The following is a 25,629-nucleotide window of genomic DNA, read 5'->3' as shown; positions in this document are numbered from 1 at the left end:
CCAGAATGTCCAGTGACTGGATGTCCTCACTACTTAAGACTGATGATCAAATACAAAAGAAACAGTAGTGCACTACCGAGGAAATAGGTTGCTATTTGGGATGCAGCTTCTGTATTCCTGCAGCAACAGGCAGCCCTGCCTCTCCCCCTGCCAAGGACCTCTGACAATATACTGCACTGACATATCTCAGACTATACACTGCACTGACATATCTCAGACTATACACTGCACTGGACACTAATCTCAGACTATACAATGCACTGACATATTCAGACTATAACTGCACTGACAAGACCTCACACTATACACTGCACTGACATATCTCAGACTATACACTGCACTGACATATCTCAGATATACACCTTGCACTGACATATCTCAGACTATACACTGCACTGACATATCTCAGACTATACACTGCACTGACAAGAACCTCACGACTATACAGCTGCACTGACAATATCTCAGACTATACACTGACACTAGACATATCTCAGACTATACACTGCACTGACATACCTCAGAACTATACACTGCACTGACATATCTCAGACTATACACTGCACTGACATATCTCAGACTATACACTGCACTGACAGACCTCACAACTATACACTGCACTGACATATCTCAGACTATACACTGCACTGACATATCTCAGACTATACACTGCACTGACATATCTCAGACTATTACACTGACACTGACAGACCTCACACTATACACTGCACTGACATCAGACCTCAGACTATACACTGCACTGACATATCTCAGACTATACACTGCACTGACATATCTCAGACTATACACGCACTGACATATCTCAGACTATACACATCTAGCTATACACTGCACTGACATATCTCACACTATACACTGCACTGACATATCTCGAGCTATACACTGCACTGACATATCTCAAATACACATCTCAGACTATACACTGCACTGACATCAGACCTCAGACTATACACTGCACTGACATCAGACCTCAGACTATACACTGCACTGACATATCTCAGACTATACACTGCACTGACATCAGACTATACACTGCACTGACATATCTCAGACTATACACTGCACTGACATATCTCAACTATACACTGCACTGACAGACCTCACACTATACACTGCACTGACATATCTCAGACTATACACTGCACTGACATATCTCAGACTATACACTGCACTGACAGACCTCACACTATACACTGCACTGACATATCTCAGACTATACACTGCACTGACATATCTCAGACTATACACTGCACTGACATATCTCAGACTATACACTGCACTGACAGACCTCACACTATACACTGCACTGACATCAGACCTCAGACTATACACTGCACTGACATATCTCAGACTATACACTGCACTGACATATCTCAGACTATACACGGCACTGACATATCTCAGACTATACACTGCACTGACATATCTCACACTATACACTGCACTGACATATCTCAGACTATACACTGCACTGACATATCTCAGACTATACACATCTCAGACTATACACTCGACATCAGACTCAGACTATACACTGCATGACATCAGACCTCCAGACATACACTGCACTGACATATTCTCAGACTATACACTGCACTGACATATCTCAGCTATACACTGCACTGACATCAGACCTCAGACTTACACTGCACTGACATATCTCAGACTATACACTGCACTGACATATCTCAGACTATACACTGCACTGACAGACCTCACACTATACACTGCACTGACATATCTCAGACTATACACTGCACTGACAGACCTCACACTATACACTGCACTGACAATATCTCACACTATACACTGCACTGACATATCTCAGACTCCATTCTCTGTGTTGAATAGTTTTTTACTTAACACTTTCTTTGAACTGCATTGTTGGTTAAGGTCTTGTAAGTAAGCATTTCACTGTAAGGTCTACTACACCTGTTGTATTTGGCGCATGTGACAAATACAATTTGATTTGTTTTAGATTTACACCCTTATAACCCTAACCCTTTATAATATAAAAATACATCAGGAATCACTAAACAAACAAAGGCCATATGCTTGTTAACATTTTAGTGAAGAGTACACTACAGGGTCAGAGTAACATGGTGATTTCCCTGTGGGGACAATAAAGTTTAATTGAGAACCTTTGAGGCCAGTTCCAATACTCGTTAGACAGTTTCTTTGTCAGACAATGTGTGGATATCAACAGCCTTCTCTCTATACGACGCTGATGCTTCGTCCCAAATGGCACTCCAGGGATCTGGTCAAAAGTAGTGGACTATATAGAGAATAGGTTGCAATTTGGGATGCAGACTGTCTTTGAACTGACCCCGCCTGTCTTCCCAGGACCATCCTCCAGGTCTCAGGGAGGAAGTGAGCAGGGAGAACAGGAGGAAACTGGACGGTGCTCATGGGTACTGACCCTGAACCCAACAATACAGTTGATGATGACTACACTCCAGGATTTCAAGTGGGGGAGACAGACACTGTTCCTGTCTGCAAAATCATAACTTAAATCAATGATCTCCTAAAGTTTGTAGAAAATACATTTCCTTGAGTCTTTTGAACCAAACGCAAAAATACAAGACATTTCAGCTGAACATTCCCTTTAAAACCGATGTGTAACATTCTAACTACCAGACAAGAGATTTCTAAACAACTTCAATATTTAGTATTTATTTCACAACAATAAACACAAGTAGTTTTTGTTCATTCATTATCATTTCTACAACATAGGGACAGGAGATGTGACGATGGCTGGTGCACACAGACGCCCCTTTCTGTCCAACCAGGTCTGATGATGGTGGGTGTGCTGTACTGGACAAGACAGCAGGCTTGATGGGATAGGATCTGGAGTACTGCCTTCCGGTGTAGGGTGAAGTTGCCCCTAGTTTTGCATCCCCCCCCCCCACTAATGGTTAAGGTGAGGATTGGGGCGGAGGCTGGGAAGATTACCCTTTACCAGCTCCAGAAGAAGAGTCTGCTGCCGTGCTTGGCTGGCTGCAGCTGGCCCTCGATCACAGGGTTGGGCTCTGGCCGGGGTCTCGAGTGGTAAGCATTCTCAGGAAGGGGACGAGAGGTGTCCACCTTTGTCACCTGAAGAGAAACACATGAGCCGAAACGTTAAATAATTCCACAGCGGAGAGGAGACGGGGAGCAGGTAGACGTGTTCTTAGTACAGGTCTACAAACCAAAGTGAATGTTTTGCTGGTAAAAGAGAAAGCATATTGGTTCAATGAAGATCTGTGTCAACAGGCTTAAAGCTGTTTTCAAATGTGAGAGAGTACTGTTTACCTAGCATTTGCACCGCTGATGGAGGACAGAGGCAAATGGAGAGAACCAACCGCAGGTAGTATAGGTAAGAGAATGGGAGAGGGTTTTAAACATCMATAATAAACAGGAGTTGGACAAAATGAAGGTCCAATACATAGAGAATGTTCGATCATTGTTTTGTTGTTCCCAAACATGATCTTTTAATTGAATCACCCAAATCTTTATTGAAAGATGATGTCTGGGAGCAGCAGAGCGGTCCCATGTGGCACAGTTGGTAGAGCATGGCGCTTATAACACCAGGGTTGTGGGTTCAATTCCCACGAGGGACCAGTAAAAAAAAAAACACCTATGAAAAATGTGTGGACTCACTACTGTTAAGTCGCTCTGCGTCTACTAAATGAGTCGACTTGTCCTTCTGGTAATAGTTTAAAGAGCCTCACCTTGGACAATTCTCCCAGGTTGGGTCTCTCCCAGCCCAGCTTGTCCTGCACACAACTGTCAAAGGCCTGCTGCGGCTTGCGGCACTGCCGCAGCTCCGCCAGGTTGGAGTAGTCCAGGCAGGTCCAGTACTCTGTGAAGGACTCAGCACAGCTCCCCTTTATCTGCCTGGAGGAAACATCTGATTAGCACACTGTTGTTGTTGTTTCATTTAACTAGGCAAGACATTTAAGAACAAATTCTTATTTTACGATGACTGCCTACCCCGGCCAAACCCTCCCCTAACCAGGACGACGCTGGACGAATTGTGCACCGCCCTATGGGACTCCCAATCACGGCCGGTTGTGATACAGCCTGGGATCGAACCAGAGTCTGTAGTGACACCTCTAGCACTGAGACGCTGCGCCTTAGACCGCTCCGCCACTAAGGTGACAATTCAGACAGAATCCCTTCCCCAGGCATCTATTTACTTATTTAAGGCCTCGGTTCTTTTAAGGAGCATAGGCTGTTGACAAATGTCCCCCATCTCACCCAGGCAACTGAAGTGAGCTCTAAATGTATCACTTTCCCTACATGCTGGACAAGAGTTGGCTTTCTTATGGTCAAATTAACACTTGAGTACATACTATTATGATCCTGGATTTAAAAAAAAATGTTTTTACTATCTAGCTAGCCCTATGTTAGTTGACCTTTTTAAATGTGGGCAAGGTACCACTTCAAGGTAGGTGTAGGACCTCCAAAAGAATAAACAACCAGTTGTAATTACAAGTTTGACAAAACCTTGTACCATTACAATAATGCCATCTTTTACCACTCAGCCTGTGTTTACATCTGGGACCAGAACTGTTTATTTGTTCCTGCTTTGGAAGTGGGATTTTATTTGTGGACCTTACACAGGGCAAGCCTGCATGTCAAACCCAGCCCAATTCACAGACAGATACCAGTCACTGCAAAGGTATGTGCCTGTGTGTCCGGCATTAATAGGTGTTATTAGTGCACAGCGGCCTTCTGTAAACAAAACCGCCCGTCAACCCCCACAGAGACAACCCATGAAAACCATAAGCCGTGGCCATCTCAGTCACCAGATATCAACCCAATTGAACACTTATGGAAGATTCAGAAGCGGTGCATAAGAACCTTTTCCACCACCATCAACGAAACACCAAATGATGGAATTTCTTGTGGAAGAATGATGTCGCATCCCTCCAAGAGTTCCATTAAAGCTGTTCTGGCCCAACGCCATATTAAGACACTAGGTTGGTGTTTCCTTTATTTTGCATTAATATCCCATGTCTGACAGACAGACAGCATATAGTTAGCCTACCACTCTCTTGACTCTTATTGGTTAGTTGCAGAACAGAAGTGAAATGGAAACTGTATGCTTTAAGTTGAAATCTATTCACCCTGTTGTAACGGCCATATAAAAACACCCAGGTTGAGGCTTTATTCGGCTGAAAACTGTTGACAAAACCATGAATCGAAAACGGCAGACAGCGAAGTTCAGCAAAAGCTGCTGGATGTGGATCAGCTGTTTCATACAGTAAACATACAGCAGAGTCCTGGCAAGGGTTCACATCTTTTCAATTTCTGTTGTGAAAACACATGCAGGCTTAAGATCTTATATCATCACAACTATTACTGGTCCTTAATGATGCTAAAACAGCCTTAAAGTGGCTCATGTGAAACAGACCAACATTTTTCATGTGGGTGTTTAATAGTCAGTCAACACTATGATTACCTACCTGAAGAAGTTAAGTGCACACTCGTTGACTTTCCTCCCTTCGTTCAGACACTTCCTAGGGTCCTTCTCCTCCCAGCGACAGAGCATGAACTCCTTGTTGGCCTTGTCACACTGTGAGCCATAGTGGTGGGCAGCTCCCTTCAGCACCGCAGATGACACACTGATCTACACAGGGGCGAGGGCAAAATGAGACTCGACAGACACTACTCAACACGGACACACATACTGTATATAGACAAGTGTATAGCCTACTTCAATATCAAACCCTAAACAGACAAATATAATGACAAAAGCCAAAGGTGAACGTTGTCAGATATGCTATCTTTGGGAAAAAAAACATTACTTTTTGAGAGCATAAATCTGGTGTACTAGTATTTGGAATGGGGAGATCAGGTAAAGTACATCAGTGCTTTTGATAACGGCAATCAGAGGGGCACGACCTCCTATTTCTTACAGGTCTCATTTTACTCAGAATACAAATCACAACATTATATCGTTGTCTTCAGATGCGCCCCAAACATCAACTGTATTCTTGTTGTAGGCCAACTGAAGTTGCCCTGTAAATGCACTCAAGGACAGGCTAAATATCATAACCGATTGACAGCTAGCCAAAACTACATTTTGATGTGAGACAACTTGAGGGAGAGGAATTAAATTAAACCAAATAGCTAGCTAGCTAGAACGCATAAAATCACTTCCATGATCATAGAGTTAGCAAGCTTGCTAGGTATCACAACATGTTTGTTTAGTAACAGCTGTAGCTGTCCCAAACAGAAATTAAACGCTAAGTTATAGTACCTAACTAACGTTTGCTAGCATTAATCTTTTAACATGAATCTTTTACCTCCAGATCACAGCAAGTAACGTTAGCTGATGGTATCGCAATCTATGCAATACTTTGCAATCAACACTACACCTAGCAAACGAAAGCTAGTAACCTTGTTGGAAAGCCAGTATTTAACAAGCTTGCTAGCTAACAATAGCCTGCTATGCTAGCTCCAGTTGGATTGCTGATTTAGCTAACTTTGCTAGCATTGCTAACCAGATTGTTTCTCAACGTTACGACTCGTTCTTACCTCCTCAACATTCAAGTCATTGAAAGTGGGAACCTCCACCGAACCCGCCATGGTCCGGTTTCTGTCAGATTAATCAAAATGAAAGAACAATGTAATATACAATCAAGGTCCTCGTTTAGCTACTGGACGAGGCCGCACAAGGAAGGTCACTGACATGCATTGCGCATGTCCACAGGTTTGAAACGCATTTCAATGACGTATAGAAACCGAAAGAATAACACCAAAGATACTGTGGTTTACACTGATTTAAACACTGAGTTAACTTGTTTGTCTTACGATTGGTTTCCTTCTTAATTGGAGATAGAACACCCCGGTGGCGTTAATCCATTTAGTTTTGTCGCCTTGAACAGGTTAAGCAATCCTCAACCTGATGGTGTTGGCTATCACAATCCTGACGTCTGGAGGATATATCACTCCTGCTTAACTCAGTACAGGAGGACCCTGCATCAAGCAAGCCAGGAGATAGATTTTACCAGAGACAATGTGCTCAAGGTGTGGTACTTCCTGGCACGAGTTTGGACAGGCCAACAGACTGGGCAGGATTTCCACCAACTGTACTATTTAGGTGCCACTGTCTGTCAAGTCAAATAACATTGTTTTTGTCACATACACATGGTTAGCAGATGTTAATGAGTGTAGCGAAATGCTTGTGCTTCTAGTTCCGACAGTGCAGTAATATCTAACAAGTAATCTAATAATTCCCCAACAACTACCTAATACACACAAATCTAAAGGGGTGAATGAGAATATGTACATGTAAGTGTATGGATGAGCGATGGCCAAGCGGCATAGGCAAGGTGCAATAGATGGTATAAAATAGAGTATATACATGTGATATGAGTAATGTAAGATATGTAAACATTATTAAAGTGACATTATTTAGAGTGGCATTGTATAAAGTGACTAGTGATCCATTTATTAAAGTGGCCAGTGATTGGGTCTCAATGTAGGCAGCAGCCTCGCTGAGTGTGTGATTGCTGTTTGGCAGTCTGATGGATTTTTCAGTCTTTCGGTCCCAACTTTGATGCACCTGTACTGACCTCGCCTTCTGGACGTTAGCGGTGTGAACAGGCAGTGGCTCGGGTGGTTGATGTCCTCAATTGAAGTCTCAATCAGGCTGAGGATTATGTTTGATCAAACAGAGTTTAGGATGCTGACAGGGATTACTTCTCTCAATAGGGCCATGAGAGAATATCAGGACCTCCCATGGCAGAATGCCATAGACTTGATTCGGGCCCGGACTGGTAATGGTGAGGTCGAAAACGCTCTGGACGGGAATAATGCAGGGCACTGGGTAGGCTGGTGCTTTGTCTCCGTACACAACAGAAAGGGACAACCGAAACACGGCTTACCCTAACCTGTTTTATCTGGGGATTCCGCTGCTTATTGAAGCTGGCGGGGTGAGGTCCTTGCGTGCCTACCAGGGATTTGATTACATGACAATCTCAGAGAGAGCCACTTGGGACCAATGGATCCAAGCTTATCTGGCTGCTCGTTAGCCAAAACTCAACTTTAAGTTTAGTTTTCCTTCAAATTGAAACGGTCCTATGCCAATATGTTTTCACTGTGATGACAGACAAGGGATATGGCTTGATAACATACCTCAATTCAGGGATGGAAGGTTTTTCTATACTCCTAATTAATCCATTATTTATTTATTTATTTCACCTTTATTTAACCAGGTAAGCTAGTTGAGAACAAGTTCTCATTTACAACAAGCAACGAAATCGAGAAGATTGAAATGCTGCTAGTTTTTAATTAAACTGCTTTTTTCATCAGCATGCTATGCTAGTGAATGCTAAAGCAGCCTATTGGATTCCACAACACTTCCGGCAGCTACTCCCCAACTCTATGTATCGCATTTTCATTGAATCCAATGGGCTGATTTAGCATTAGCTAGCCAAACATGTTGATGACAAAGGCAGTTTAATTAAAAACTAGCAGACCGTTTCGACTTGAAGGAAGAGAGCATTTAGCTGCTCGTAACCTTGCACAGGGAGCCTACCCAGCAGGCAATGCAATCCAGCCCAGGCTGGAGCTAACCTGAACCCAGTAATTCCATAAAATAAAATTTAATTTATTCTCTTGGCCAAATTGTATATTCATAAATGCAAATGCTGTGGGATTTATTTATTTTTTAGCTTCTACAATTGTATAAATTCCATAAACGTGTGAAACATTAAAAAAAAAAWATATATATATATGTATACACTGAACAAAAATATAAATGCAACATGTAAAGTATTCCGTGTCACATGTTTCATGAGCTGAAATAAAAGATCCCAGAAATGTTCCATATAGGGATGTTTCTTTTTTTGCTGAGTTTATATAAACCTTGCTTTGCTGGTGCTGTGTGTTGGCTAATGAGAGGCTTTGAAGCTACCAGCTGCCATATAGAGCCCCACAGTGTACGTGTCATAATACCCATAACAAAAAAAATTATGGCGAAAAAACGATTGGAACCGCTAGGTTTTATGGGTAATAAACCTAACGGTTCCAATCGTTTTTTCACCATTGATTTTTCCCATCAGGGATTTTAAAAACACTTAAAATAAGGGCTGTGTTTTGTGTAAGCTTACCCTGGCGTGATGTTTTGATAACCATGTAAATCTCTATGACAAGGTGATTTTTATCAATATATTTTGTTCTATTTATGCTCAGATTTTAAAATGCTAGCATAAAAGTAGACATCATGCAAGACTACAAATCACTGCAAACTCCGGCACCTCATCTTTAGCTGACTCATTTGCTAACAGGTATTGTGTCAATTTAAAACTTGCCCAAGACAGTTCACAGAATTGTCAATTTAGCCAATTTATGAATGACTAAATTTAGTTAACATTAGATAGTTAATCCAGAGATTCTTACCTTTGCCTCGATTCGGCAGACTCATCCAGAGCATCATGGCATTTGTAGTTATGTTTGGGGGGTAAATACAGGCAAATATATTGATGAAGTCACCTTGTCCGAGAGAGATTTACACGGTTATCGAAACGTCACGCCAGTGTAAGCCTAAACACAGCCCTTATTTTAAGAGTTCCTAAAATCCCCCATGGGAAAAATGAATGGTGGAAAAACGTTTTTCCTTGTTTTTCCTTTCCTTCCTCTGACCACTAGGAGCAGTCCTCCATAGGAATGAATGAAATCCTACAGTATTCAAATAAATTGTTTAAATTACATGTATTTAATTAAGTATGTACAGTATTTGTTATAGTGGGGGCAGTAACATTAGTAATTATACTTTAAGGAAAATCTTCATATATATATATATATATATATATATATAAGATTTTGTGTGTGTTAAGTTCACATAATATGTAAAAGTATGCATTAAGGCACATTTGTCAAACTCATTTCACGGAGGGCCGAGTGTCTTCAGGATTTCTCTCCTCCCTTGTACTTGATTGATGAATTAATGTCACTAATTAGTAAGGAACTCCCCTCACCTGGTTGTCTAGGTCTTAATTGAAATTGAGTTTGACACCCCTGCATTAAGGTGTGTTTATTTTACAATGGTAGACGGGTTCAGAAATGTATGTGCAGTGGCTTCAAAACAGAAATCTCTTATCATTTGTTTTATTAGATGACTTCATTTTATACAAGAGTGTAGAAATCCTCACTGTTTAAAAGAAACAAAGAAAACATGAGCCATTTCAGCTCTTTATTGCTCGATATTGCATGAAATACCGCAATTTGTATTCAGTGGTGTACTGCAATTACTGTGGACCCCCTGCAAGATCAGAGTTCGTGCCCCTCCCAACCTAAAAAAAATCTAACAGATTTAATGCGTCAGCCACTCAATCACAAAGTAAGTATAATTTGAAAGTGTATAAATACCAGCTAAATACTGTATATAACTATAGATAGTACACTGTATATATACTATATATAAACTGTATGTATACAATCCTATTGTGTTCTTTGAAATACATTTTCTTTTGTATTAATGTTAAGACCTTCATAAACACAACCAAATACTTTTTGAGATAGCATATATTAAATGTATTTATTATTAGGCTGTTAGAATGTTGACCCCCCCACCCCCCAAAAGGTAGGGCCCGAGCCTGAATTGGTATGGCTGGAGGCCCGGGTGTGGTGACAATGATGGTTTCTGGGAACTGATGGCTTTTAGTTGAAGCTAGATGGATTACAGTATTTTAGCTAAGCCTAACCCTAACCAAAAAACGATATGGTCTGACCTACCCATGTCAATTGGACAACACAAACACTTGGCTTGCTACAGGTGGATATTCTAAAAGTTTTATGAAGGACTTGGGAGGGTTACTTTCAAAATGATTAATTTACAACAACAACTTGATGAGAGGCAGACCCCTAGAGCTCCCCACGTTGTGTGGGCGTGTGGTACTTGTATTGTATTTGTATTGTCTCAAGCACTGAGCACATTTCAGGTCTGCTGAGCGCAAACTTGAACCTGTGAAATTTCTATGCAACTTCCGGCACATTTTACTGTGAACACTGAGGTTGTAACCACTTTAATGTATTGTTTAACTGTGGCCAATTAAGCTACTGTGGCTATTTGATCATATTGTAGGTAGGCCTACCAGAGTGGCCTACCATAAAAAAAACAATGGAGAAAATGCTTCACATTACATTTTAATATAAAAAAAGAGGTTCTATCATTCAGCCTACAGTAGCAGCCAATGTGTGGTGTTCAATGTAGGCCTACATTCCATGAGACTTTTGAAAAAACATGCAGGGCTTGATATTAACCTGTTAATGCACTTGTCCTTCAGACAAGGTGACTGAAAATGTTGTTGTGTTGTTTGACGCAAGAAATCACTTTACAAAATAAAATTCATTATTATTCCCATACCATTATTACAGAGAACCAGACAAATTATGCTACCCTCTGCCTATTGGCTACTTAGCTTATTCAAGCCTTTCTCAAAATACAACATTGCCCCTTTAAGACTTTTTTGCCCCTTTTGTGCTCTTGTAGGAAGCAATCACTCCCACATTGCTGACTACAAATTAGTTTTAACTGGTCTAATAACTCACTATCAAAGAATATTGTAATGAAACAGCAGGGAGCAGGTCTTGAACCGTCGACCTTCTAAGCCCGAGGTCCGGGCGCACTATCGACTGTGCCGCAAAAGCATGCTCGAGCGGCACAGTCGATTTCCGCGCTTATAAAGCCAGGGTCGTTACACTACTCCCTCCTTTCAAAGAGCGCATCCTCGCGCTAGCTTGCGACTCTACGTCTTACAGGAACGCACTCACCGGCCAAGCACACGCACTGTCGTGGATGCAAGGTCCGATCACTTCTAACACCAATGTAATGAAACAGCAGGGAGCAGGTCTCGAACCCTCGACCTTCTAGCCCGAAGTCCGGCGAGCTGTGCCGCAATAGCGACTGTGCCGCAATAGCAATCTCTTACTACAGAGTCGATTTCCGCGCTTATAAACCCAGGGTCGTTACACTATGAACAAATGTACACACCTGGCTACATGCAGCCATTATAATCCTGACACTCATGCTGTAAAACCGTCCAGCTCCAAGTGAACGGCACAAATCCATATATGGCAATGGTCTATTTGCACATAGTTAGTTTTGCATACTAAGTCTTGCATAGTTCTTTTTCTTTCGGTATGTTGCGTTGAAAGTGTCTAATATTGCGTTGATTCGATCACCATTCCCACATTAAAGGGAAACGTTGACTTGATAGTGTTAACTAATGGGGGAAATTCAAGAAAGTTGAGTAAAATTCAATCTCGTTTTTCTTCTGCGCTGCAGTCCATGGGGAGCTGCGCAGCCGCCGGCAGTTTAGAGGGAACATTGGATTCAAGTATTGTGTTTACAAGGCTTATTATTTTCTAAGACAAGAGACAACATGCTAGTCTTCTTTTATCATAATACACTTCATGCGAGGAAATTTGAAAAAAAGAGACACGGCACTAGTTTCCCGTTTCCATGGCGACGTTGTCAAACAACCTGCTTGCTGCAGAAACCAGACAGCCGTTAGCTAAGCTAACCTCTGTTTTTCATTGTAACTTCATAAAATAGCAAATATGGAGTTCACAGGTAGCAGTTACACTGGAGCCTTCAAGAATGGCAGGTAAATCAATAACAATTTTTTGCCATAGGCCAGTTTGCAAAACTTCTATCTGTCAAAGTGTAATGTGACAACGTTAGCTAGCTTACTTTAGCAGTAGTGGGTAGCTAGCTAGTTTGCACCAGTTCTGGCACAAGTTGAAGTCCAATGTTCTTATCATCTCACCACTGGTGAATTAGCTATGTCCTTTGCTCTGTTTCTCAGGATGGAGGGAGAAGGAGAGTATAAATTCCCCACAGAGACAAGATATGTTGGGGATATGAAGGATGGCATGTTCCATGGAAAAGGTGTTCTCTATTTTCCAAATGGAAGCAAATATGAAGGAACTTGGGAGAAAGGGATATCCAAACAGGTGTGTAGCATACTTTCTGTGATTGTCTGTGTGTGTGTGCACCTTCATGCCCGTGTAGGTCTATGTGTGTGTGGGTGTGTGTTTCGCATTGGTTATAGTGGGCATTACATCTGGTCCCCTTTAGCAATCATTCACATTCATTGTCGCAGTTATTCCGTTTCCATACCTCTCCTCCAACATGTGCTCTCTGCATGTTCCACACAGGAAAGACATTCCTTTTTGGTCAACCGTTCATTCATGCGTATCTCAGCCATAATAGTAACCAGTTCGATTATTATCATGATTACTGCGGTCCATTAGACATGATCTAGGTTTAGCAAGCCCATGACCAAACACACCTCACTCCCATCCAGCTCAGACCTCTCTTTGTTTCATGGTAAAAACTCCACTGGATATGGAACATAGATCTCTCAACAAAGGATGCACGATTAAAGACTATTCAACCATATTGACATACTTAGGCCTATGTTGTGGTGAAATGTAATTCCCCAATCCAAACAGAATTGAAGTGGTGAAAAGTTTGTCTGTTTTTTCCCCTAATATCCCTTATTTGCCATTAGATACAAGTTTCAAGTTTATGACTAAATAAAGACAGTTTGTTGCAGGATACTACCGTGTTTCATCACTGAAACTACAAAGTGTTTCATCCACAGGGAAAGTATACCTTCTCTGATGGGCTGGAGTACCAGGAGAAGGACTGGGAGTTCTGTGATGGTTATGACAGACAGTTCTACACTGAGAGGTGCAATGGACTCAAACCTGCAGGTAAAACATGCACTTCTATTTTTATGAAAATCTACCGTTTTTACAAGCAGACTAAATCCTAAAGTATTAGGATAATAATCTATTCAGTCTCAATACCATAGCAATGGGATAGAACATATTATCTCAATGGTTTTTACCACAATCTGTATTTTTTGTCAAATTCAGTCACCTTGTTTTTTATTGTTTGTCTCAAGACTTGACCAGTCACTGACTCTCTGTCTATCTGTCCTGGCAGGGGAGTCCCAGCTGACAGACCTGGACCCGCCGCGTGTCATCCCAGATGGCTGCTATGACTGTGGGGACGGCTTCTACGACCCCAAAACCAGGGTTATCACTGACTATGAGCATCACTTCCTGCGGAACGCAGGTGAGAAGAGACTGTTGGAGCTCACTTCAAGGTTTTGACACTGAGTGTGAAAACAGATCCAGGCGTATTGTATCACATATATTTCTGACCTCCGGCTCATTAGAGTGCGCAGTAACCTCCAATTTTCCAGTACTGAGTTTGACTTTGTCTTTTATCTTAACTTATCATATTTTTGGGCCTCATTCCTTTATCACAGGGGTGTGCAACTTTGATTTTAGAAGTGGGGGGGACATAACTTTATTTATATATATTTTTTAAATCCAGTTGGATAAACACCCTAAACAGGTTACCCGACCACTCAGAGGCGTCCACATGGCCCTAAAGCACACAGTTTCCTTGTTTTGTATCACATTGCAATGATAAAACTGGGGGGGACAAAGATGCAATTTTAGAATGTAGTACAAAACGAGGCAACGGTGTGCCTCATCCCCAGCGAAAGTTGCACCCCTGCTTTATTATAATGTTCATGTCAATTATTATCCCATCAGTAAGCTCTAGCCACCTGGGAAACATTTGATATTAAAAACTGATTAAAATAGTATAAACGGATTGCCCATATTCTCTAATGTAAGATTATTGCAGGCAGATACTTTGCTGAGGCAGCCTTATTACCCTATAACTCATCATCTGTAGTCCTCTCAGCCAAGCATGCCTCTCCACTGCAGTCATTTTAGTTTTGTTTTCAAAGGGAAAATTTTAAACACATTTTTTTCCACCCATTGAGTGCTCGATGTGGGATCTTTGATTTGAAGGCAACGAGGTCTGTCAGGTTTTGAGATAGGAATTCCAATAGCCAGTTTTTCATCGTTTTTGCATCACCAGACAATGTCATGGATTACGAACGGTTCTGGATCTAATCGTCTCTCTGTGAATGGGATGGATGGGGGTGTATCTATGGGAGACAGCCCAGCTGTGATGTCATCGTCTGTCTTGTGAAATAATAGCCACACTATATTCTATCTCTTGCCATAGGTTGCAGCTAAGCCGGCATTATTTGGAAACAGTGAGTGTATAGGCTTAGAGTATATACACACACACACAAAGTAAAATACAAAATATGATATGAAAGTGTATATTTATGACTGCCTTTGATCAGCCTGCCACAAATACAGGTGTGTGTATGTGGATGATCACTGACTGACAGGCAGGCAGTGGTTTAGGATTTACTAGTGATCCCAGATTTACTAGTGGTCCCAGATTTACTAGAGTTTCCAGCCAGACCATGACAGACAGTCAGTGGTTTAGGATTTACTAGGGGTTCCAGCCAGACCATGACAGGCAGGCAGTGGTTTAGGATTTACTAGTGGTCCCAGCCAGACCATGACAGACAGCAGGATGTTAGGATTTACTAGGGTTCCAGCCAGACCATGACAGGCAGGCAGTGGTTTAGGATTTACTAGTGGTTCCAGCCAGGCCATGACAGGCAGGCAGTGGTTTAGGATTTACTAGTGGTCCCAGCCAGACCATGACAGCAGGCAGTGGTTAGGATTTACTAGTGGTCCCAGCCAGACCATGCAGAGCAGGCAAGTGTTTAGGATTTACTAGTGTGTCCAGCCAGACCATGACAGACAGGCAGTTGTTTAGGATTTACTAGTGTCCCAGCCAGACCATGACAGACAGGCAGTGGTTTAGGATTTACTAGTGGTCCAGCCAGACCATGACAGACAGCAGTGTTTAGGATTTACTAGTGGTCCCAGCCAGACCATGACAGACAGGCAGTGGTTTAGGATTTACTAGGGGTTCCAGCCAGACCATGACAGACAGGCAGGGGTGTATGATGTACTAGCCAGAGTATAGTTTGGTAAACCCTGTCTAGAGTAACTACACGCAACATGATACAGATGAGTGTCCTCATATTAATCACTGCTTGATCCGGAGCATGCAAATCTCATTTTTGTATATAGACAACAGACAGACAAAAACAGACAAAGAGATGCATATCCTGAACAGATGTCCTGAACATGTGCAATAAGAAATATGTTCAGATTTTTTCCTTCATAACAGTTCTGGTATTGACCAATGAAACGGAGGGGAGGAAGGTAGTGTTGAAGCAGAAAAGAGGAGGCGCTGTAAAATAGAGTTGTTCCAATCATTGGATTCAGATTCATTTGGTGTCTGCTGTTTGTACTGCGTATTGGTAGGGCATTTTTCTACAGGAAATCTTTGATTGGTTTAGCAGTATACCGCAGACGGCCTTGGGTATTACAGCTACTATCAGGGATGAAATGTCAGCCATTCAAAACCACCTTTATAAACTGGGTGGTTCGAGCCCTGAATGCTGATTGTCTGAAAGCATACCACGGGTATGACAAAACATGTATTTTTACTGTTCTAATTATGTTGGTAACCAGTTTATAATAGCAATAAGGCACCTCAGGGGTTTGTGGAAAGACATTCCTTTTCCACGTTGCGTCGTGCCTAAGAACAGCACTTAACCGTGGTATATTAGCCACATTGGCCGTATATTTATTGCTTTAATATACCCCTCAGATCCATTATCATACCCTTGATGCTCTATTTCTGTTAGCCCTTACCTAGGAACTAATATAGTGAACATTTTTAAATGAAATATGCATATAAGCTTTCAATAGACAGCCAGTGTGTGTGTGTGTGAGGAACCGCACGCACAAGAAGGATCATTGGGCCTCGTCACATGACGTGATGAGGAACACTGTGTCCTCTGGATCTATGTTCATCTCTGAGAGGTTGAAGGTATGTCTGTCAAAATGGGTGTGAAGACAGAATTTAATGCCAATCACTTCCATCCAGGAAGGAGAAGAGCAGAGGGTCCCGGCACTAACTGGACATTGAGAGGAACTGCTCTCCCTGTGGGGACCATGTGTTTTGAGGAGGAGAGGAAAGAGTGCAGTCACCGCTGTGGAAGAGGACAGAAGAAGGGATGTGTGCGGGGGGAAGGGGGAGCATGGCCCTCAGACCAGAGCGATGCTGGGCCAGGCAGGAAGGGTCAGGGAAATGCCCAGGCTTTGGGCCAAGACATGAAAAGAAGCACAAAAGCAGATGGAAGGAAGAAGCCCTGAGGAAGAATCTCTGAGTCTTCACAGCAGCAGCCCAGCTGAGGAGAGATGAGGTGAAATGGGTCATCTGGACTAGACCCAACCCCTCTGAGGTCGGTCCAGTCGGGGGAGTGGAGAAGTGGCGCGGGTGGAAGTAAGGTGTGTCTTACTTCCACCACCTTCCTGCCAACCAACGCCACATGGAGCCCACTGCTGCCTGATCAACTGACATGCTTGAATTTCTCAAGCTATACAAGAGCTCTTATGGATAACCTATTTAAACAGCTTTTTAATTCCAGAGATACATAGAGTGCATCATCCATCACACAATATATGCTACAAACTGAACAGAGTGAATAGTGGAATACAGGAACAGATTGAGCTGATACACACTACATCTCTGCACAGTCCTATCAGCACAAAACTATCTATCTGTAGTGTAAAGTACTTAAGTAAAAATACTTTAAAGTGCTACTTAAGTAGTTTTTGGGGGTATCTGTACTTTACTTTACTATTTATATTTTTGACAACTTTTTCTACATCCCTAAAGAAAAGAATGTACTTTTTAATCCATACATTTTCCCTGACAGCCAAAAGTACTCGTTACATTTTGCATGGCTAGCAGGAAAATGGTCCAATTCACGCACTTTTCAAGAGAACATCCCTGGTCATCGCAATTGCCTCTGATCTCACTAAACACAAATGCTTTGTTTGTAAATTGTGTGTTGGAGTGTGCCCCTGGCTATCCATAAATATAAAAAATTAAATGGTACCGTCTGGTTTGTTTAATATAGAGCATTTGAAATTATTTATAATTTTACTTTTACTTTCAATACTTAAGTATGTTTTAGCAATTTTACATTTACTTTTGATACTTAAGTATATTTAAAACCAAATACTTTTTGGTTTTAAATAGTATTTTACTGGGTGACTACCCTTTTACTTGAGTAATTTTCTATTTAGCTATCTTTACTTTTACTCAAGTATGACAATTGGGTACTTTTTCCACCACTGGTATTTATGTCTGTCTGTAATTTTCTGTTGTTCGCCCTGGCATCGAGCAGGAGCAGCCCTACAAGTGGTCAGGAACCCTATTGCCACATTGTTTGTTGCAGTTTCCTGTTTCTGGAATAACTTCTTTTGAAAGTCGTAAGGGTTCACATTCAAAACATCCCTCTGCCAAGGAAAACAGCCCTGGTTTGAGCTACTGCCACTTGGTTGTGAGTCGAGGTGTGTTCTCAAAAATGGCACCCCTATTCACTATATAGTGCACTACTTTTGACCGGAGCCTGATGGGGGCTTGTGCCATTTGGGACGCAGACAAGCTGAAGCCTTTTCAAACAGATACAATCAGCGTGTTCATGTTTACTGTAATATCACTGGGTTCAGGTCAGTGTCTTCATATTTACTGTAATATCACTGGGTTCAGGTCAGTGTCTTCATATTTACTGTAGTATCACTGGGTTCAGGTCAGTGTCTTCATATTTACTGTAATATCACTGGGTTCAGGTCAGTGTCTTCATATTTACTGTAATATCACTGGGTTCAGGTCATCGTGTTCATGTTTACTGTAATAGCACTGGGTTCAGGTCATCATGTTCATGTTTACTGTAATATCGCATTATGTTCTTTCCTGAAACCATCTCCTCTACAATCCTAATTCAAATCAAATTATATTCATCACATACACAGTTTACAGCAGGTATAAAAGGTACAGCGAAATGCTTATGTGCCAGGTCGCTCGACAATGCACTACATGAATCAATAATTATTTAAATTTCAACAAATAGACTCCCCCAGAATCATGACAACTCCAATGTCAACCATACTCCAGTATTAGCCCAAGTAACCGACTGGCAGCATTAAGTAATGTTAAGTCTATTGGTCAAGGTGATCTGACAGCCATTAAGTTAATTTAACACTTTAAAAAGTGTTGCTTCTGCATTAGTTGGCAGGAAACACTTTTCCCTTGGAGTGTATTTTAAGGATTAAGATAAACATGTTTTAACAAGGAGCCATTATCGTTTCCCCACCGCACCATGTACACCACTGCTCGGAGCCTTTTTGGGAGAGAGTTTGGGGAATTAGTTGATATCCAGTTAATGGCCAGCAGCAAACGTCCGGGGGGCTAGAGGGAAAGGTAGGAGAAAAGTGGTTCACCAACAAGACAATATTTGTAGCAACAATGTCATGTTTATGATGTGCTAATTGATATGCATTATACAACGGGTGGGTCTAATTCTGAATGCTGATTGGTTAAAAGCGCGTTCCAGCCGGTGTCTATTCCACAAGTTATATGTAACAGGCAATATAGCCTACAGCTAGTGTACAGTGTTCCCAATCATTAAAAAAAAAAAAAAACTTTTATCATATTTTATTTCATGACAGTCATGTGTAGATAAATGAATCAAACAATACAACCACTTATTTGGATCTGTTGGATAATATTTTTTGGAAGACATTTAGGATTTTATTTTCTTCTAAAAAACTAAAGTGTGTAGGCTAAATTATTTTTTGCAAGAATTAATACATTCCAAATGAATGTCCCTAAACGCTCATTATAGAAGGCTTTATTGCAGGGTTTAAATAAGACGACCACAGTAACAATTTAAAAACACATGAAGTGTATGTTAAGTGTTCACAATTTACATTTGATTTCAGATTGCTTCCGAACCATGGTGGCCACCTGTGCCCTCAAATAGAATTGTATTAAAGTAGGAGTGACTTTTAAACACTCTGTGAACGATCACAATCCAGGGCAAATTACAGCATATGAAAATGTGTGAATTCTATCTCATTACCATACGCGCTCGGAGAAACGGAAGGCCTAATTGCAGTTCTACAAGACCTCGCAACAGGCAGAAACCGGTGCAGGGGTATTAATTGGTTTAAAATAGTGATGAAATGACCTTCTTGACGCTGACCTCCGTTTGTTGAGAAGGGGGGAGGCAACACAACGCGACAAAAAGGGTGGATAGGCTGTTTCTCGCATGCAGTTACCGTGGTGCATGGAGCAGACCGTGGCCCGTTCGCAACTGTGATTTCTATTTCTGAACGCGCGCGCCAGGTAGAGTGGCGAGAGAGGCGACTTGGAGTGGCTGGGGCTATCGCAGGCAATTACAAACAATCAGGCTAGAGCTTCAGACCTGTGCCCAACAATGGGCCCAGCGCACACTGTTCCCCCAGATGAGCTCTCAAGTGTGTGCAGCTGCGACACTCCGATTCAGTCCGTGCAGAGAAGCTACCTCTTGCTCTGCAATTATCAAGTAATTTCAGTTTTAACTATGAAAAACACTATATTATCCGCAGTTTTGGTAGTCGAGTCATCCTTGTTAAAATTGTCGTTCATTTTTTGGGTGATTTATTGGTGGTTGAAGTACCACTAAGAAGTTATTTTCTCCTAATTGTTACCCTGATTTTTCACAGCGATGTAAATGGTTATTGAGTTGAATGTGTCCATTTCAAAAGCTCTGATATAATTATATGCATCCAGTCCAGTGTCTTTTTTTYCGTCTTCCTCGATCACATTTTAAGATTACAATTTTATTTAATGAACTATTAGAATAAATTATTTCTTTATACTCTTTCAGTTAGAATAATTGTATGTTTAAAACGTGTTTTAAAAGGTTGTTGCTTTATTCTGACCTTCATGGTCTTACTTGATTATTCTGAAAATCTATTTATTTTCCTGCAGATGACTATGAACGGGAGTGGATTGTGTCCACTTGTCGGAAGAGCTGGGATGAGATCGTTGGACATTCACCTGACAACTAGGCTGAATTTCAGAACTGGACATTGAGTTGAGGGGCCTGAGCAGCTGCTGAGTTAAAGGCAGCTAATTTATGGAATGTTTAACTGTATAGGCTACCTGTGAATAATATTTTGTGAAATATGGAATATTCCACATTTTCGTTATTATAAATATATATGATTTTAACAGATGCATAAAAAACATCGGTAGGTTTATTTCAGATGCAGAAAAACACAGCGAGGCGCATGTAATGTAGCCAGCCTATACTGAAATGAAACGTGATAAAGATCGAAAAAGATGCTAACGCTTCAAACATTTTCATGCAGAATGAGGAAAAAAACATTTTGGATTTGTAACTTGTAAAGCCATTTGTTTACGTGTAATGTTTGTCCTTTTAATTCTCTGCATGGTGCTAAAATGGTTGTGCTGCCAGTGTAATCAGTGTCAGATTGTTCTCTCAAGTGTCCTGAAAGACTGCAGGTAGCAGCCTAATGGATGCAAATCAACATGAGAGATGACTTCCTGTTATACGTGCACTATATCCACCAGCATAATATACAGTTGTTATAGGCTTTGTTCCAGTTGTAGTCTTATATTGAGATATATCTTGTCTGTCTGTACAAAAACACACCAAAATTCTAAACCCCAAAATCGAACATGCATTCAACTATAGAAAGAAATCTCAATATAAGGCTTTGGCTCCGGTAATTGTATTTTCTACTATAATGCTGTATTTTTGGGGGCCATATTTCTATAGTTTTATGCATGTTCGATTTTGAGGGTTTTACATTTGTGTGTTTTTGTACAGACAGACAAGCATATATTCTGAGTGAGACGTTATGTGTGCCTCAGCGAAAGCTGCCCTTTGAAACAGAACCCAGAGTAGGGGATCAATCTCATGATGCAGCCTGACAGTGACTTCCTGTCTGTGATGGCGCTCCGCTGGGCTCGCGGGAGGAATCAGCAGCAGAGCGGTGGAGAAAGAGAGGAGAGGAGAGTAGTTATTACTGCACACACTGACCCATGAAGCGCTCACTAGCACAGCCATCGGCCTGTGATTGCTTCCTACCCCGCGCCGGGCACACTCGCACGCACACACACACAACCAGGCAAACCCAGGCTTAAGGAAAATTCAAACACACCAGAATAACTCCGAGGCCTATAAAAATGTACAATGCATGATGCATATAGCGTAGCATGTGCAGACACAGTTATCCAGCAGGATCACTTAACCTCTAACACAGATTTCATATTTCAAGATCTATTTTTAAATTGGCTCCTCTGTGTGTGTGTGCGCGCGTGTGTCCTTTATTGATTGTTTGGTATAAGGAGGTTAAAGTGCTTGCATCAAATTGTTGTGGTCCAACTGAAATTATTWWTTTTTTTAAATACAAATTTTACATTTTAAAGTCAATTTTATTGCATTTAGTACACAAAACACAGTCAATCAAATAAACCTTTGTTTCATTTTTTATAAAACAATACAATTTTGACATTTTCTGAGAAAAAAAGTGCTTACAGACTATTGTCTCAATAAATACAAGAACATTGAAGTCTTGTCTCCCTTAGTCCCTTCGTAAACACAGGATCCTATTCCTCACTGACTCCACAGCCAAGACACAAAGTTACAGTTTCACACAACCTCCCTCTACCCTGCCAGTCAGGCTGGCCAGCCACAGACGTCTATATACATATCATATCCACAGTCCGCTAACTGTCATTGTACCACATCTCCATTTCAACCCATGGAAGTGAAGCACACAGGCTGGACCACTGTAGAAGACAAAAGCTGACGGATATGGATCCAGCACAGACATAAACASAAAATTGCTGACAAAACAGCTGTTTAGAAAAGGTATTACATGTAATGTGACATGTATCTGTCTTTCAGTCCTTAACCACTGGAGGAAGACTATCTGTCTATACATTGCAGGCCTCCCTCTCATACACAATGTGATTGTTCAAGATTTAAAAGAGTTATGTCAATTTCAAAAGTCTCACATGGTATTACAGTAGTAAATCATGATTTTAGACAACTACAATTTGGAGCTTCAAATGATTGAAATGTATTTCTGCACAAGAGCATTGGAAATTCAAATCACACCAAATAAATCATATTTCAATATTTTCACCAGTACAGATTGAAAGTTACACCTTTTCAAAAAAAAAGGTGTAATAAAAAATCATCCTTATAAATATGAGTTTTTTYTCTCTCTGTGAATTTGAGTGTTTTACCTCAGCTACCTGAAAATGATTGATAATTCAAAACAACCAAATGATGGTTTTCTCATCATGTAGAAGATAAGGCACACAATCTATCCTCATCTGAGGCTCATATCCTTTACAGAAGGCTGCTGATGACAATGTATTAAAGGGACATTTAAAATGTATATTCCATCATCTCCAGCACATGATAAAATTGCACATTTCTGTGGTTTGTAGTAAAAAAAAAAGATAGAGGAAGATAAGTGTTACCAATGACATCATCACTGTGCATCGTGTAATTTTAACCAATTACGAGTAGGCATTGGCCACTAATCATCTACTAATTGGTTGATAATGTCATTGGAAACACTTATCTTCCTCTACATTTTTTACTACAAAACATAGAAACGCGCCATTTTCACATACAGTTGAAGTCGGAGGTTTACATACACCTTAGTCAAATACATGTAAACTCAGTTTTTCACAATTCATGACATTTAATACTAGTAAAAATTCCCTGTCTTAGGTCAGTTAGGATCACCACTTTATTTTAAGAATGTGAAATGTCAGAATAATAGTAGAGAGAATGATTTATTTCAGCTTTTATTTCTTTCATCACATTCCCAGTGGGTCAGAAGTTTACATACACTCAATTAGTATTTGGTAGCATTGCCTTTAAATTGTTTAACTTGGATCAAACGTTTCAGGTAGCCTTCCACAAGCTTCCCACAATAAGTTGGGTGAATTTTGGCCCATTCCTCCTGACAGAGCTGGTGTAACCGAGTCAGGCATGTAGGCCTCCTTGCTCGCACACACTTTTTCAGTTCTGCCCACACATTTTCTATAGGTTTGAGGTCAGGGCTTTGTGATGGCCACTCCAATACCTTGACTTTGTTGTCCTTAAGCCATTTTGTCACAACTTTGGAAGTATGCCTGGGGTCATTGCCCATTTGGAAGACCCATTTGCGACCAAGCTTTAACTTCCTGACTCATGTCTTGAGATGTTGCTTCAATATATCCAGATAATTTTCCTTCCTCATGATGCCATATATTTTGTGAAGTGCACCAATCCCTCCTGCAGCAAAGCACCCYCACAACATGATGCTGCCACCCCCGTGCTTCACGGTTGGGATGGTGTTCTTCGGCTTGCAAGCCTCCCCATTATTCCTCCAAACATATACTTGCGTACTATTGTTTGTACAGATGAACGTGGTACCTTCAGGCGTTTGGAAATTGCTCCCAAGGATGAACCAGACTTGTGGAGGTCTACAATTTTTTTCTGAGGTCTTGGCTGATTTCTTTTGATTTTCCAATTATGTCAAGCAAAGAGGCACTGAGTTTGAAGGTAAGGCCTTGAAATACATCCATAGGTACACCTCCAATTGACTCAAATGATGTCAATTAGCCTAACAGAAGCTTCTAAAGCTATGACATTTTCTGTAATTTTCCAAGCTGTTTAAAGGCACAGTCAACTTAGTGTATGTAACCTTCTGACCCACTGGAATTGTGATACAGTGAATTAATCTGAAATAATCTGTCTGTAAACAATTGTTGGAAAAATTACTTGTGTCATGCACAAAGTAGATGTCATAACTGACTTTACAGAACTATAGTTTGTTAACAAGACATTTGTGGAGTGGTTGAAAAACAAGTTTTAATGACTCCAACCTAAGTTTGTAAACTTCAGACTTCAACTGTGTATTGATGTTGGGCTGGTGCTGGAGAAGATGAATATAAAGTTTCATTTTTTTTTTTACATTTCCCTTTAACGAAGAGCTGATTACCTGATGATTTCATACAACATCAATACTAACAACTGTGATTTAAAAATTCGTATTCGTTTTTAGTTTGTAGCAGATTCCACACCAAAACTGTCAGTTATTTTGCATTCCTTCATGGTATCATCACAGAGCGAAAGGGGAGGTTTTTTACCTCAAAGTCCCTTGCCCAGCCCACAAGCCCAATCCCTTGCCGTTTTTTTCTCCTCATGAGTAAATCTGACAGCACACATGAGGGTGTATTCCTGTTAGCCTGGTCCCATCACTCCCTTCAGAGGATGGAGAGAAGAGTCCTTTCAGTCCATTTCTGCACACACAGAGAGCTCATAGTCGAGTTGAATGTATCTTGACAGTGAATAAGTCCCAGTTAGCAAAAGGAAGGGCTCATGTCCTCCATGACAACAATAGGTGGGATATATAATCATGATCCTGTTCATAGAAAAAGAGTTCGTTCTGTCTGTCTGTCTGTCTGTCTGTCTGTCTGTCTGTCTGTCTGTCTGGGTCTCTCTCTGCCTCGGTCTCTCTCTGCCTCGGTCTCTCTCTGTCTCGAGTCTCTCTCGTGCCTCGGTGCTACGCTCTGCCTTCGTCTCTCTCTGCCTCGGTCCCTCTTCTCTCGGCCTCTGCCGGTCTCTCAGGCATCTTGAACTCTTGATCCTCTCCGTAAGTCATCATGTTTGACCTCTGGGGTCGAGTCGGAGAACGGAGGTTGCTGATGGGAAGTCAGGGGTGATGGCGGCAGCATCCGTTAGTTAGGCGGCTGAGGGGGTAGCTGGGACA

At 41.3% G+C, this 25,629-nt stretch overlaps 2 protein-coding genes across 3 annotated transcripts; one reads left to right on the top strand and one right to left on the bottom strand.

Moving 5' to 3' along the window:
• Positions 1-2,678: 2,678 nt before the first annotated feature.
• Positions 2,679-6,767, bottom strand: LOC111981015 (NADH dehydrogenase [ubiquinone] 1 alpha subcomplex subunit 8). Its single transcript, XM_024012128.2, has 4 exons — positions 6,547-6,767; positions 5,472-5,635; positions 3,732-3,897; positions 2,679-3,114 (listed from the first exon to the last, which is right to left on the bottom strand). Exons 1-4 carry the CDS (start codon positions 6,595-6,597, stop codon positions 2,977-2,979), a joined length of 519 nt encoding a protein of 172 aa, XP_023867896.1. The 5' UTR covers positions 6,598-6,767; the 3' UTR covers positions 2,679-2,976.
• Positions 6,768-12,260: 5,493 nt separating this feature from the next.
• LOC111981013 (MORN repeat-containing protein 5) lies at positions 12,261-20,991 on the top strand. 2 transcript variants are annotated; one of them, XM_024012125.2, is made up of 5 exons: positions 12,261-12,623; positions 12,825-12,972; positions 13,626-13,737; positions 13,973-14,104; positions 20,813-20,991. In XM_024012125.2, exons 1-5 carry the CDS (start codon positions 12,577-12,579, stop codon positions 20,890-20,892), a joined length of 519 nt encoding a protein of 172 aa, XP_023867893.1. In that variant the 5' UTR covers positions 12,261-12,576; the 3' UTR covers positions 20,893-20,991. The 2 variants fall into 2 exon arrangements, with proteins under 2 accessions (XP_023867893.1, XP_023867892.1); XM_024012124.2 differs by lacking the exon at positions 20,813-20,991 and adding an exon at positions 16,874-17,218.
• Positions 20,992-25,629: the final 4,638 nt, after the last annotated feature.

This window comes from Salvelinus sp. IW2-2015, linkage group LG20 (assembly GCF_002910315.2).
Source record: "Salvelinus sp. IW2-2015 linkage group LG20, ASM291031v2, whole genome shotgun sequence".
In the NCBI taxonomy this organism is placed as follows: domain Eukaryota; kingdom Metazoa; phylum Chordata; class Actinopteri; order Salmoniformes; family Salmonidae; genus Salvelinus; species Salvelinus sp. IW2-2015.
This window is presented reverse-complemented; position numbering and strand designations above follow the sequence as displayed.

What these genes read in the sequence shown, in the direction of transcription:
- LOC111981015 (XM_024012128.2), bottom strand. Translation starts at nt 6,597, where the DNA reads ATGGCGGGTTCGGTGGAGGTTCCCACTTTCAATGACTTGAATGTTGAG. An exon ending in ATGACTTGAATGTTGAGGAG is followed by an intron (nt 5,636 to 6,546) that starts GTAAGAACGAGT and finishes GCCCCTGTGTAG; the next exon opens with ATCAGTGTGTCATCTGCGGT. An exon ending in ACCTGGGAGAATTGTCCAAG is followed by an intron (nt 3,115 to 3,731) that starts GTGAGGCTCTTT and finishes GTTTCTCTTCAG; the next exon opens with GTGACAAAGGTGGACACCTC.
- LOC111981013 (XM_024012124.2), top strand. Translation starts at nt 12,577, where the DNA reads ATGGAGTTCACAGGTAGCAGTTACACTGGAGCCTTCAAGAATGGCAG. An exon ending in AGAAAGGGATATCCAAACAG is followed by an intron (nt 12,973 to 13,625) that starts GTGTGTAGCATA and finishes TTTCATCCACAG; the next exon opens with GGAAAGTATACCTTCTCTGA. An exon ending in TCACTTCCTGCGGAACGCAG is followed by an intron (nt 14,105 to 16,873) that starts GTGAGAAGAGAC and finishes ACTTCCATCCAG; the next exon opens with GAAGGAGAAGAGCAGAGGGT.